The sequence below is a fragment of the Salvia hispanica genome, chromosome 6, assembly GCF_023119035.1.
Source record: "Salvia hispanica cultivar TCC Black 2014 chromosome 6, UniMelb_Shisp_WGS_1.0, whole genome shotgun sequence".
Classification (NCBI taxonomy): domain Eukaryota; kingdom Viridiplantae; phylum Streptophyta; class Magnoliopsida; order Lamiales; family Lamiaceae; genus Salvia; species Salvia hispanica.
In genome coordinates, this window is record NC_062970.1 from 12,375,041 (window position 1) to 12,390,322 (window position 15,282).

At 36.1% G+C, this 15,282-nt stretch overlaps 1 protein-coding gene across 1 annotated transcript; it reads right to left on the minus strand.

The window, feature by feature from the left end:
* Positions 1-869: 869 nt before the first annotated feature.
* LOC125194708 (transcription factor bHLH167-like) lies at positions 870-1,911 on the minus strand. Its single transcript, XM_048092947.1, has 3 exons — positions 1,849-1,911; positions 1,011-1,334; positions 870-947 (listed from the first exon to the last, which is right to left on the minus strand). The coding sequence occupies exons 1-3, from the start codon at positions 1,909-1,911 to the stop codon at positions 870-872; spliced, it is 465 nt and encodes a 154-aa protein (XP_047948904.1).
* Positions 1,912-15,282: the final 13,371 nt, after the last annotated feature.

A 15,282-nucleotide genomic window follows, 5' to 3' on the forward strand; every position in this document is an offset into this window, starting at 1 on the left:
TAAAATTGACCCAGTCGCAAAATGTGGCCTGCAATAAGGCCACATTCCTAGGCTACGACTGAAAATAGAGAGGCCGGAAAAAATCGAGGCCTGCAATAATAACACAAAATACGGCCTTATTGCGGCCTTATTGCTAATGCTCTTAGTGAAAAAAAATAGTGATAATTTTAGGACAAATACATAAAAAGAATATCGAAATACTTTATTGGGACGTGATATGACGTTTGACACCAAAACAGTGAGAATGCCAACTATGTCAGAATGAGGTAAAATTTGCACGACACTTGTGCAACAGGTTGAAGAGTCAAACTCATTGCTTTTGCCATGGTGTCATTTAGGGACGAAAACATCATTTTATTATTTTTAGAATTTTTTGTAATTTTTGTAATTTCGTTTTATTTCACTTTGAGTTCCTAGAATTTTCGAATTACTTATAAACAGTGGCTTTCATTGTTTGAAATTCACATTAATACATTTAGAATTTAAGAAACTAGAGTTCATTATTTTCTTTATCGAGTCGATCATTCTTGTGGCAAGTTTGTGTCACAGAAATTTATAGGGAAATATTACCCATAGTTAATTACTTAAAGATGAAGATTAACTAATTCCTCCAACATCCTCAATAAACACCATTCATAATCTCAAGAAGCGAATACAAATATTTAAAATTATATTACAATAAAAACTGAAATCAGATGGAGCTAATCAGTATCCTGCATTTCTCTATTCCAAGGTAAAGGTTGAGGAACAAACTTGGAAGAGAAATTACGGCTGAGCTCCTTATAATCTTGTAATTAACTTACCATGGACTTAATTATTATAGACTAGTATAATCGAAGTAGAACTTTATAGTTTCCCAACAAGAAATTTTATAAGTTTGAGGAAATGATCTTCTGTATCCTATCACTTATTCTTGAAGTGTCCACCCCAACCCTTGAAATTTTAACCTGCACCCATGAATTTAATTAGATGCTCATAAGATTATACTAATGACTTGATTTAATGATCACCTGAGCATGGATAGTGTGAATGATGGTTTCGCCAACACGGGACATGTTAACGCTGAGAACTTGAGCTGCTTCTTGTTCGATTACGCTAATCACTTGGCTTAGCATGAACTTCTTGTTTAGGCCACTAATCAACATCACCTCTACACCAAAACCTAACTCCGTCACTGTAAGAATCGGATACTTGTGCCCTCCGCCATGACCAGTTCTGGTTGCATAGGAACTTATGAGCTGTGCCTTTCTTCTATTCAGTACTTCAATTCTCTCTCTCATCATCTTGATGTAAGAAGATGCTTCATCTATCTGATCTGGATGTGACAACAATTCCTACATACATATATCATAGAAATGTATAGTATTTGTTATGTGAAAAACAACTTTCTCCTAGCAAGATATGGTTTTGATACTCTCATGATAGTTCAATGCTTGAATGTAGATTTTTCCAACTAAAACAGGTACTAGTATTTTCTTTTTCAACAGTCAACAAAAACAATCATAAATAACATCTAAAACGGATATATATGGTCGCTTAAAAATTAACCATACATTAAATTTGTGTGCATTTGGATAGATTCAATTCGATTGACAATTTTGAAATACTACAATTTACTAATTGTAATTAGAATTTATTCACAATATATACATCTGAATTTACGGGATTGTAATTTCTTTTAGTAGTACTAGTTTTATTATTTCTGTGTTATTCCAGATCATGAACACTATTTTCCGATCTATATTTCTTGATGGAAACCCTAAACATGATTGCTATCTAAACTTGTCTAAAATCTATAGAAAGTAAACACTATGATTCTGAATAAAAGACATATATACACATACTTACCTTGGGTTGGCTGAAATGGTGATCTGGAATGATGGAAACAAGCTTATAACAAAGAGCTTTCATTCGAATCCTTCGATTTTTTTCAATGGTCTTCCTCAATAATTTGTTCTGCAAACTTGTCTCGTTCCGATTCATTGCAAACCCTAGATTGATTAAGAATGATCTAAAAGAAAATTAATATGCTGTCATGACTTAGGAGCGAAGACTTACATGTGCATATATATCCAGCTGAGAGAGAGCCAGTGGTATGGATTCAAAGATGAGTAGGGCCACAAAGTTTGAATAAATAAGAAAAAAAGTGAGTTTTGAATTTGCATATTCTTGCGCCTTACGATTCTTTTCATTCCCATGATTTGCATCAGATAAAAACAGTACTACGTAATGTGTGACTTGGTAGTTGGCAAAGCCTGTCCGCAAAAGGAAAATATTAATAATACTAGTACTCTCAGCTCTGTTCCTTCATATATAATTGAATTATTTTTTTATCTTAGAAGTTCCATTAGTGTTGTTTCATTTATATATAATGGTAATAACAAGATTAATGAACTTTATATATAAGTGACAAACTTTAATTAACTATTTTTCTCACTCACCGAGAATCGATTTAAAAAATATATATATACTACCTTCATCCATATTATTCAATTTCATAAAATTAATTATTTTGTCAGTACCTGTTTAAAATATATATATACTACCTTCATCCATATTATTCAATTTCATAAAATTAATTATTTTGTCAGTACCCGTAAAACAGTCAAATTATGTTGACTGGACTAGATGCCAATATGATTATCTACTGTGTTCTAGCTTTTTAATGGGTGTGAGAAATCTATCTAGTCTTTGTTTACGCAAATTTAGGAGAATTACATGATTTCATGGAGTGACTAATAGTCTAATATTGTACTTAGTCACGACTCTCATTTATTCACCTCATTAATTTTATGGTCTACATTTCTTGTGGTTTTTTGTTAAGTCATATATATTACAAAAATATTTTTACCCTTGCTTCTCTTTTTTGATTGTTCTCTTTCTAGTCATAATTCAAAATAAAAGATGAGCATGAAAGAAAATATTAACAAAAAGTTTAGATAAAAAATTATAAAGGCGGTGGAATTAGAAGAACAATTTCTTGAATGAAGAAGATAATTTTTTAATTATGTATGTATAGAAATCTAAACATAAATGCGAGAGGTAAAGAAAATATAAGAAAAAGAAAAGTTAAAACATAAAAATACTACTCCCGCGTCCCTAATTAATTATCCACTTTTGTCAATTTTATCCGCCCCATTAATTTTCCACTTTCACTATTTACTATAAATGGTAAGTAGGCTTCACATTCTACTAATGCATTTCATACGCATTTTATTATTCCATAAAACTAATACTAGTACTCCCTCCGTCCCAAGATAAGTGACCTACTTCTTTTGGGCACGGGATTTAAGGAATGATATTTAAATAAGTTAAAGTGAAGAAAGTAAAGTATAAGAGAGGGAAAAGTAGAGAAAAAAAGAGAAAATAAAGTAGGTGGAGAATAAAGTAAGAGAGATGACTTTTTGCTAAAAATGGAAATAGGTCACTTATAGTGGGACACCCCAAAAAGAATACAAGTCACTTATTTTGGGACGGATGGATATTAAAGAGGCTTCATTCATATATGTAATTATGTGCACAAGTGACGTGCCGTGAATCCCACGCACACGCGCGCGTTGCCATAAGTTTTATTTCTGTATCTTTTCTCTATAACAAATTAATGGTGTAGTACTCCAATTCTGGAGTAAGAGAATTTCGCTCGAATTAAATTTCGCATGTTCATTTTTCTCAGTGGAATGACAAAAATCACGTGCTACAAATCAATCAAGAAAAAAATCGGAAAGGCGTGTGATTTTGATACAGATATTATATCAGTACCCAGTTGTTAATTCATTATTAATTATATGCAACTAGCGATGGTATTCTCAATTTATATTCAATCTAATTGATTTTGATGCAGAATTTAATCATATAAATTTGCGCTTATACTTTGAAAATCATATAGACAACTGGAAAAATTAAACTTGAGTGTGATGTAGGGGTGGATATACCATATACCTTCCCTCCGTTCCATAGTAATAAAGACGTTTCGTAAATACGGTGGTACGAAAAATCATCCCTTTAAGCTTATCAAAGTTTTCGGTATACCGAACTTCGGTATACCTTATTTTCGGTATGACGAATTTCCATACCGATACCGTACCTCATTTTCAGTATACCATACCGAAGTTCGGTATACCTTACTTTTGCGGTATACCTGACTATCAACATCAATTAAAATAGAAAATTAGAGTATTTAGAATATTATTTATATTTTATAATTTTCAAAATAAATTTAATATAATTTATTCATAATTATATTTATATTTTACGATGATTTTATAATTTAAAAATATACAAAATATATTTTATATATAATTGCTACGTCTATATTTTTGTGGTATATACCATAGTTTACGGTATATACCTTAATTTACGGTATATACCGAATTTCGGTATGCAGCGGTATACCGCGGTATTTGAAAATTCATACCGTTACCTTACCAAATATTTCGGTAAAGTATCATACGCCCGTACCAAAAGTCACGGTATACCGAAAATTCGGTATTTTCGGTATTTTTTCGTACGATAAGGCCGGTATTTCGATATTTCGGTATTTTTCCCCAGCCCTAAGTGTGATATACCATATACTCCCTCCGTTCCATAGTAATAAAGACGTTTCTTTTTGGTACGGAGATTAAGAAAAGTTGTGTTAGGCGAGTTAAGTAAAGGAAGGACAAAAAGGAAAATGAAAAAGGTAGAGAGATGAAGAGAGAAAAAAGTAAAGAGAGAGTAAAGTAGGTGTGGAAAAATGTGTTGACTTTTACTAAAAAAATAAATGACTCTATTACTATGGAACGTACCAAAATGGCAAAATGACTCTATTACTATGGAACGGAGGGAGTAATATACGGTTCGAGCTGACTTGGAATTTAGGTGAGGATAATGTCTATTTTAACCTTTCATTTTACGTTGCATGCCCACATAAATTATTGATTTTGCATATGAATTAATGTTCAGATAGACGCTTGAAATGTCTACACTGGCCAATGTACTACTCCATATATACAATTTAACTAGTTTCAATTAATGTCATTCATTAGTTTGTTGCTTCAACTGATCACAATGTCTTTTACAAATATTAATACTCGTGTGAAAAAATAAAACATTTAAACAATCTTACGTAAAATTGTACTTGAGTGAATATTCGGACGGAATGCCGATTAAAAACTACTACTACTAAGCTTCACATTATTTGAGAAGGTCACAATCCAAATAATTAATTGATAATTAAAGCGTGAAACGTTAAGTTTTAAGAGGTGGAAAAGGTCTGATTACAAAAAAAAAAAGTTAGAAGAAATAAATGTGAAGAATGGAGATGGACCTAACGAGTTGCCTAGTCGTAGTTGCCTCCGGTCGCCTTTAATTGTTTCATATCATTTTTGTCCGATCCCTATTCATTATTTCATTTTCTTTCGGTCCTTATTAATCACCTTCATTTCATTTTTACTATTTTAAAGTGGACTTCATATTATGCTAACTCATTCATTCACAATTATCATAAAATTAATATATACCCATTCCGTCCCATTAAAGATGACTCACTTTCCTTTTTAGTTTGTCCTAACAAAGATGACTCATTACTATAAATGAAAATACCTTTTATCTCTACTTTATTATCTTTCTCTTACTTTACTCTCTCCACTTAACACACAAAATAAAGCTGTATAAAATCTCGTGGCGCCCACGGAAGGGGTCATCTTCCTTAGGACGAAGGGAGTACTATGATTCACAATCCACTTACTTTTTCCTTACAAGTTTCTTAACAATGTTAAACAATTTCTTAAAATATGCAACAACCGAATGAGACAATTAATGGAGACTGGAGAAAGTATATATTAGGTTGAGATAATCCTAATGCAATTTGATTTATTCCATATGGTTTGTTTATGGATCTATTGTGTTGTAATGGAGATGATCAAAACAAGAATGCATCTAAATCAGGAAATGCAACTCAAATCTTGGCCTTAGGATTAGATGATCTAATGATCAATAATTAACCAAAAACATGGAAGGTCATTATTAATCAGCTTTGGGTCATTTTACAAAATTTGGGTTTCATGTCATTTTTAATTCATTTTATGTCATCCATTATTAAAATAACTTAAAAATATAATAACAATGACCTAAACATGCCTTCCGTGTGATTTTGTTCTGCGTTTTTATATTAAGATCTAGTTTTGCATATAGATCAAAACCCATGTTATAGTACCATTAAATAGTTAGTGATGCATATGTAGTACTCCCCCCGTTCCATAGTAATATTGTAACATCCCGGATTTTAGAACCTTAATTCTTGAGCCCTAGAATTTATTGTTGATGACGTGGCATCGAGAATGCTTTTATTTCACGAGGTGATATGGTCGAATTAGGTTTAGGGTTGTGTGAAAGTTTGAAAAGTCAAACTTATTGACTTTATGATGTGGCATGTGATTTATTTATTAATTTGTGAAGTTATGTGGTAAATTATTTGACTAAGGGTGAGTGAGATTATTTAGAGAAAATTTCCATAAATACTTGTCACCCTACTTCTTAGGAATATTCGAACCCTAGACCCCGTTGAAGAGAAATTCCATTTCTTCCGGAATTTATTTAATCCTTGGGATATTTATCCAAATTAAATTCCAAGAGCCAATTATTTCCTTATTTAGAGATGGAAAAATCGAGCCCTTATTTTTTCTAGTGATTTTCGAAAATCACTATATTTGGGAAGGAAGGAATTGCTTTATTTTATTTGACTCCTTACTTGATTTCCTTCCATACCTAGAATTTAATTATTCTACCAAATCTTTCCTTATTTCAAGAGAACCTTACCATACCTTATTTTAATTGATAGTCAAAATCCATACCTTATTTAATAGGCATAGAACACGCCTATTTCTTGCTTCCGAGAGGGAATTCTTATTTTTATTTTGCTCCGTGATATTTTATTCTACCCCGTAAAATATACCAAAAACAAAACCATGGCTAATTAATCTAGCCATATTTTCGAAAATAGGAGATATTGCCATCTCCTATTTTTGTTAATTTTCCTTCCTTACTTCATCCTATTATTTTATTCTATTTAATTATAAGGCAAAAGATCTTACCAAATATTCTATTCTTATTACCTAAAGATCTCATTGGACTCTATAAATAAGAACCAAAACCCCAACCCTAGCCCCCATAGTTTTCGAAAACTCCCTCCCCATATGCTCTCTCAATTTTCTTCCACTTTACTCCATAAATCCTTCATCTTTTGAGAAGAAATCGAAGTTTAATCCGTGGATATTGAAGAACCAAGCCTCTACTTTGTTTCCACCGATTTATTTTCTCAAAGAAGGTATTTTTGCATAAGAGTTATGTTGTTCTTCTTCTACCTCCTCTTTTCTTTTTCTTCCAACCGATTTAATCGGTGTTCTTGAACCTTCATGCATATTAATCGAGTGAAAAAGGGATAAGAAGGGATATGGGAAATACCACTTTATGGTTACAGAAGGAATTATTTTAGGACACGTAGTGTCAGAAAAGGGGATCAAGGTGGATCAAGCTAAAGTGGATGTCATATCCAAACTACGCTTCCCTACTGATCAGAAATGAATAAGAGGTTTTCTTGGCCATGCTGGATTTTATCGGAGATTTATCAAGGATTTCGCCAAGATTTCCCAACCCCTTACCAGACTTCTCCAGAACGAGGTGGAGTTCGTTTTCGACGAGCATTGCAAGGCTGCTTTCAACCTCCTTAAGGAAAAATTGATTTTTGCACCGACTATTCAGGCTCCTAACTGGGATCACCCCTTCGAGATGATGTGCGATGCTAGTGACTACGCAGTGGGGGCCGTACTGGGTCAGAAGATCGATGGGAAAAGGTACGTGATATTCTATTGATGCACTTTTTATTTGCACTATAAATACCTGCAAGTATACAAAGTAGGTATAGTATAGCAAAAGGTTAGTACCGGGTATCGAACACGGGGAAGATGTACACAAAGTGTCTATCTTCTACTAGAACTCAATTACTATCTGGAGAAACAAGAATTTTTGGAAACTTTTGAAAACAGTAAATATTAAAAACAGTAAACAACTAAATGCAAGCAAATCACGGAGAGAAAAGTATAGAGATAAGGGGAATTCCAGGGATGTGCTTTCACTTTTATGGTTATACAAATTCCAAACTACAATACCCTAGCACAGTTAATACTTTGAAAGGACGAGTCACCTAGCTTATGCTCATGCGATACAAACGTTGATTACTAACATTAGGGTTGTCAATCCTAACACGTAACTCCAAAAAGCTCCTAAGACCCTTGAAAAGTCCTCACTCTCAATTAACAGTGCCGTTTTAAAGGAAGCTAACTGTAATGCCTACTAAGTGGATCTAACTCGCTAGAACTCTGTCACAGTTATGAAGCAAGTTGTATTGAATCATACATAATTGTGTCACTCAATTATGAAGCATCATGATTAACTTAGGGAAGAAACAAAGTAAAAAAAAAACGAATATTAAATAGAAAATGGAATTGTATAACCAAAGTTGCTACTAACACATCCCTAGAATCCTATGAGTTTAGTTACACATGACGTGAATAAACTAAAAACATAGATTGAAGGGAAAACAATTTGAACATAAAACTAAAGCAAATAAAACCCGTAGGTTGAATCCTTGTTGTTCTTGATGTTCTTGAAATCCTTCTCCAACTCCTTGCACAATTGAAGTACTCTAGCTTTTGATCTCTATGAATGTTGCAAGTAGTCACTCTCTTTCTCTATGAATGTGTTCTTGTTGTGTGAAACTCTCTTTTTGATGAAGCTTGAGGTCCTATTTATAGGGGAAGATTATTCCTCATCATAGAAGGAAAAGATCTTCAAAATTTGGTAAATAAAACACTAAAGACCAAAAGTCCCAGGGAATGCACAAGGACTAGATGTCATAATTGCCTCAAAAGATGAAAGAATAGATTAAGATGGATTAACACAATCAAATCAAGCGGCTTAATAGTGCACTTTCATTACAACTCGTGGAACCCCTTTAATTCAAGACTCACATGGGGCAAATTTCCCAAAGATGGGAAGTGTTTTTTTTACTCTCAAAGGAAAAGGAAAAGGAAATCACTCAAATCATGCATCATGAAAAGTTTACCATGGGCTTGCTCAAAGTCTAATCCCTCCTCACTCAATTGATTAAGCACAAAAGCCCGAAGGTCTTTTTTTTTGTCGTGCTCTTTGGTAGGTGAGGAATTTTTGGTAAAAAGTATAAATAAAAAAATTTCCCCAAAAGGGGTTAAGATGACTCCACTTTTCTAAAACTTAAGGATTCTAACACTTTATTTTTCTCCTTAAATTTTCCAACCCTTTGTTTTTATTTTCTTTTCCAACCTTTCACACTTTTTTTTTTTTTTTTTTTTTCTTTTTTTTTTACACATCCTTTTTTTTTTTTTCCAAGATCAAGCACATTTTGGAATTTTTCTCAATTTCACAACTTGTACTTTCTTAATATTAAGCACACTATTTTTTATCTTTCCCCCTTATCTCCCCAATTTTTTAAAAAAGAAGATAACAAAAATATATCCCCAGGAATTTCCCCCTTTTTATTTTGGCCCAAAAAAAAAGGCTTAAAGGCAAAAAATTGGCTCCAGGAAAAATTTTGGGGAATTAAAAATTTTTGGGATATAAAAGTAGCAAAGAAAAAAGGCCTAACATCCCCCTAAAATAAACTTAAGCACTATGTAAACTTAGGCACTGGAGCAAGTTCTAGAAACATATACATGCATACGATAAATCACAAAAGAAAGAATTTAAGGCTCAAATCTCAAAGGTAAAACCATTCAAGGCAACAAGCAATTCACTAATTATGCACCTTTTACCCCATTATCAAAACGTTAAACCTTAAACATAGAGGGAATAAAATATATTCCCCTTGGTCTAATTTTCCCCCAAATCGTGTTTCTAAGTTCTTCATGTTATTTTGAATGGATTAAAAAACTTTTTAGAACACAAAAATCTCCTAGGGTTTTTGGAAAAAAAAAAAAACAAACTAACAACAAAAAAAAAACCCAAACTCACCTACCCTTCATCCCCAAACTTATTTACAACAAATGTAAAATAAGTTTGTGAGTTGGGCCCCAAGAATACCAAAAAAAAAACGTCCCGAATAATTTGCGTAGGGTTGGGGAAAATTGAAAATTTAAAATCTCCCAAAAATTTGTGCGGGTGGCGGTCCCCCGCACCGCGCGTCGCCGCCGTCAAAATTTTTCCTTCGGTGGGGGGCCCCCCAGCTTGGGCGGGCGCCAGGAAAAATGAAAAAGCGGGGTTTGGGGTTAGAAGACTTGGCATCCCCGGCATGCTTTTGCCATTTGTCACCCCCCCAAAACCCCGAAAAATTCATATTAAAGCCCTCTTGGGGGTTGGGGTCGAAGCAATGGAAGATCCCACTAAGCTCTTCCATGGGGCGTGCCCGGTTTAAAAGGGAAATCAATGCAAGTGGAAAATTTGGCACCTTGTAACCTTTAGCGGCGGAACTGGGAGATTTTTAAACGATGGCCACTTCCTTTGGAACATGTAGCAGGCCATTCCCATCACCCCCGCGCACAACTTCCAAAAATCCTCCATGATCACCAAATTTTGGGAGGGAAATCGGGGGGGATATCTGAAGGTCCTTTTCCCGGGCCGCCCTTTTCTTCCCATGCCTTTTCTCTTGGGCAAGGCTAATGCCAAAGTTCTTTCTTTCTCCGGCCTTTTGATCCCATTATCCTAAAAAAGAAATTACACTTTTAAAAAGAGCATCAACAAGAGGAGTTCAAAATTCCCCCCAAACTTGCATTAACCAAGAAAAAATCAAGAGATAAGAACAATCAAGTTGGGGAAATAGATCCTAATTTTTAACATAATAACTTTTTAAGCAAAAACAACCAAATTAGGACACAAAAATCACCCCCCAATAATTCACCCCCCATGCAGAGCGTATCAACCAAATATCCATAAAAACTAACAATCTCTACAAAATCAAAATATTGCAATTCATGTAAAAATAATAGCCTCCAATGCTATGAACATGTTTGCTCTTTTAAACTCAAAAAACCCAAAGAGAAATCATTCACAACTTTAAACCCAAGCAAATTTTAAACCTAAAATTAAAAAATTCATAAAATAATCACCCCCCATCAGAATTAAAGTTTTGAACAATTCCCCCAAAATAAAGAAAAACCATGGAAAAGAAAAAAAAACCCCAAAATTGAGTTGGTTTCTTACCTTTTGGGGAGAAATTTGAGAAGAAGAGCTTGACTTTGAAAATTGAGAGAATGATATGTGGGTGTGTGAATTTGGTGTTTTATAAAAGGGGGGTTGTTCAAGGAATTTAAAGGAATGTAAAAAGGGAAGGGAAAAACATCCCTTTTTATTGGCAACCCCGTCTCGGTCGGTGGCGCCGGTTTTTCCGTGCGGGCGACCCCTTTTAAAGGCAATCCCGGGGGCCGTCGGGTTACTCTAGCCCCCCCTGGCCCGGGCCCGATCCTTCCATTTTAACACACGTGGGCCCGCCATTTTAATGGGCGCCCCAAATTTTTTTTTTTTAAAGAATAAAAAAGGGAAAAAAAAAAAAGTAAAAAAAAATTGGGTTCCTCCCAATGCGCTTTTGTTAAAGTCGTTAGCTCGACTTAAGGGGCCCCCTAGTTGGGGGGCAAAACTCAGTGTTGAAAAGGGATGGGAGAATTTGGGCCCCCTTTTTTTTCCCCCACTTGTCTTTTCCCCGTTTTGAGACGATATCCGGGTCCCTTTGGGGGTTTTCTTTTTTTTGTTTCTTTTTGGGGGCAGATGTGAAGAAAGATCACCCTTTTTAAAAAAGGCTTTCGACAAGTAGATAGTGGAGGGAAGGGTCCTCCGCTTAAAGGGATCTTTTGGGTTGGGTCGGTGCATGGCGCCGCTTGGTTTTTCCCTTTTTCCGCCCCCTCAAATTTTAGATCTGGTCGATCTTATAGGGGATTACAGAATCAACGTTTTAATCTCCCCAAATTTTTATCAATCAAAGCTTTGCAAGTGGCAAAAAAATCTCTCCCTAAGATTAAGGGGGTGTTCTTTTCCCCACTTATGCAAACAATAAAGTCAGGAAAAATAAGATCATCAACCTTAAAAGGGCATCCTCAATCATACCCATCATGACGAGTTATCCAACGAGTGTTCGTCGAAGATTTGAGTGGCCCAATGTTGAGCTTTTTGTAGATTTGGGGCTGAGATTGATGGCGATCTTCGCACGGGCTTTGTCAAATTTTCCCCTCCCGGCACCTAATGATGGGCGACCCCACTTTTGCTTCGCCCGTTCCTTTTGGGTGATCTCGGGGGCAATGAGCGGGAGCTTGGTCGGGTTTTGTGGGTTTTTTTCTCATTACCGCCTCCCTTAGTGTTTGCATACTTTTGGGATCTCCAAACGATTCAAAAAGAGGAATGTTTATGGACCTTTCAAAAAATGTTAAGGAAATGCTTCGCTTTGCTTGAACTTCCTCTTTTTGGGAAAAGGGGGAAATCCCGTTGGCCCCAAAGCGGGGGTTAGTGGCGTTCTGCCTTCTTGGGGGAAAATGGGGTGTGGCGGTCCCCCGCGGGGCAGCCCCGCGTTGGTGTCTCTGCCGTCTCGGGCGGGCGCGGGTTCTGGGCCCCCCAGCGGGAAGCCCCCTTTTTTTTGCCAACTTCCTTTTTAAAATCATCCCCTTCCGCCTTTGCTCATCCTCATCTAACTTCTTGAATTTGCTCCATTTAGTGGTAATATTGGTTACTTTGGGGAAATTTTGTTCTTCCTTGCTCAGGTTGTTTATCCTTGCTTGCCACTCCGTCTTTTGTCATTTCTTCCATCTTGGAATTCCTCCAAAATCTTCGTGATTCCTTGTTCATACTTGTCTTCCTTCTTCATCCTCAACCACTCCCCCCTTTGCTAACATTAAATCCCAGGGGGTTGCAAGTAATTATTGTTAAAAAAGAAAGATTTGGGGCGGACGGTTTCCCCTTATAATTTTAAAATTACCCCCCCTTAAAAGGAAAAATTGTTATTGAGTTTCGGGGCCGCCTTTGCACGTAGTTGATTTCTTCCAGGTTGATATGGCGTTTGGTGCCTTGACCCCCACTAGGAAGTTCGGGTGGATCTTCCTTTCGAGATGTCCATTGATCAATCGACTCAAAAATTCTAACTCCTTAGCAAAAGAACTTTTTTCGGCCTCTTTTAGGCCCTTTTTCTTCTCGTGGGATGCCTTTTTGACCACCCCCCGGGGGGTGGGAACCCCCGACCCCCATGGCATCCTCCCCTCGTTGTTGAAATTCCATTTCCCCCGAATCAAGCACGCTATTTTCTCATTAAATCTATTATAGAGGATTCTACCAGGTCTAGGAAAAACCAGGTTTGGGCACTTTTGAAGAAGAGCTTTGAAACGAGCAAATGCCCCTAGGGGCTCGCTGGGCCCTTTTGTGCGAAAGATCTCACGGCTTAAAATAGTGCCCGGGGGGGATATTTGGGGAAGGTAGCTGATGTCCTTCCATGTGAGACCTTTTCGGGGGCTCCTCAAACCACTCCTTAACGGAAAACAATAAAGGGAAAGGAAAAAATCTTACCCGTATGGCATCGTCCGACACCATTTAATTTCGAGTGTTTGCGATTTCCACAATTTGGGAGATGGGGGATTTTGCCACCGCAAAGGTTTTCTGACCCCTTTGGGTAAGGGGCATGCGAATCAAAATTGTTAGATCAATACGGGGCCGTTAGGAAAAAATGATCATATTCCCATGATTGAACATGTTCATCACAGGGAATGTTTTCTGTTTTTCTTTTTCCCTGGCTTCTGGGTGCTCTCTCCCCATCTCTCATCCATCCAAAAATTCACCATCTCCCCTTTCTTCTCAAAACGTTTGGCACCCATTGTTCCCCATCCTTTTTCCCTTTTTTTATTCTACGAGTTTTTCAAGTTTAAAACAAACGGTCAAGATGCTTCCCCCAACGCGTTCGCAACAAAACCCCAAAACTCAAAAAAAAAAAAAAAAAAAAAAAAAAAAAAAAAAAATTTAAAAAAAAAAGAATAAAAAAACAAAATAGTAAAAAATTTTCCCTTTGAAGATATCACTCCCAAAATGAATTTTTCCCCGCCTAAACTTGATGCACTTTTTTTTTGCACTATAAATACCGAAGATCGGGAGGTAAGTAAGAAAAAGGGTTAGCGGGGATCGAACACGGGGGAAAATGTACACAAAGTGTCTATCTTCTTAGAACCATTCTTTTCGGGGAAAAAAAGAATTTTTGGAAACTTTTGAAAAAAATATTAAAAAATAAAAACTAAATGCAAGCAAATCACAGAGAAAAGTATGAGATAAGGGGGCCGGGATGTCTTTCTTTTTTGGTTATACAAAATTTCCCAAAATACAATACCCTGAATTTAAAACTTTGAAAGGACGAGTCCCTAGCTTATGCTATGCGATACAAACGTTGATTACTAACATTGGGTTGTCAACCTAACACGTAACTCCAAAAAACTCCAAGACCCTTAAAAGTCCTCACTCTCAATTAACGGGCCGTTTTTAAAGGCAAATTTGTCTACTAATGGATCTAACTCGCTGAATTTTTCCGTTAAAGGGAATTTTTATTGAATCATACATAATTGTGTCCTCAAATTTTGAAGCATCATGATTAACTTAGGGAAGAAACAAAGTAAAAACAAAACGGGTATTAAAAAAAAGGTGTATAACCAAACTCTAACCTCCCAAAAACCCTTAGTTTAGTTAAAATGGGAATAAACTAAAAAAATAGATTGAAGGGGAAAAAAATTTGAACATAAAATAAAACAAATAAAACCCGTGGTTTTAACCTTGTCGTTTTGATGTTCTTGAAATCCTTCTCCAAATCCTTGCACAATTAAATACTCTAGCTTTTGATCCATGAATGTTGCAAAAGACTCTCTTTCTTAGAATGTTTTTTGTTTTGGGGAAACTCTTTTTTATAAGCTTGAGGTCCATTTATGGGAAGTTATTCCTCATCATAGGGAAAAAAATCTTCAAAATTTGGAAATCTTGGGAAATCAGGGGTGGTCGGGTCCGCCTTTCCCGGCGACCGCGAGCCCCGGGCGCCGGTAGTCCCGAGACCGACCCCGGGGGGGGACCCCACATGTCCTCGGGGGGCGCGGCGGGGCTTTCTTTAAACAAATTTCCGGGGCCCACATAGCTCAAAGCCGGGGTTTGGGGGGCCCGAAACCCGGCCCCGGTCGGTCGCCGCGACTCGATTTCCGACTTGCGTTTTTCTCCCCCTTTTGGGCCCAAAAATACATTTTACAAAACACGTCAAAATACCAAAATGTATGA

Bases quoted from the DNA above. Each gene is read 5' to 3' on its own strand.
- LOC125194708 (XM_048092947.1), bottom strand. From the start codon at position 1,911: ATGAAAGCTCTTTGTTATAAGCTTGTTTCCATCATTCCAGATCACCAT. The intron at 1,335-1,848 runs GTAAGTATGTGT...ATATGTATGTAG, and splicing joins ACCATTTCAGCCAACCCAAG to GAATTGTTGTCACATCCAGA. The intron at 948-1,010 runs GTGATCATTAAA...TCATGGGTGCAG, and splicing joins TTCACACTATCCATGCTCAG to GTTAAAATTTCAAGGGTTGG.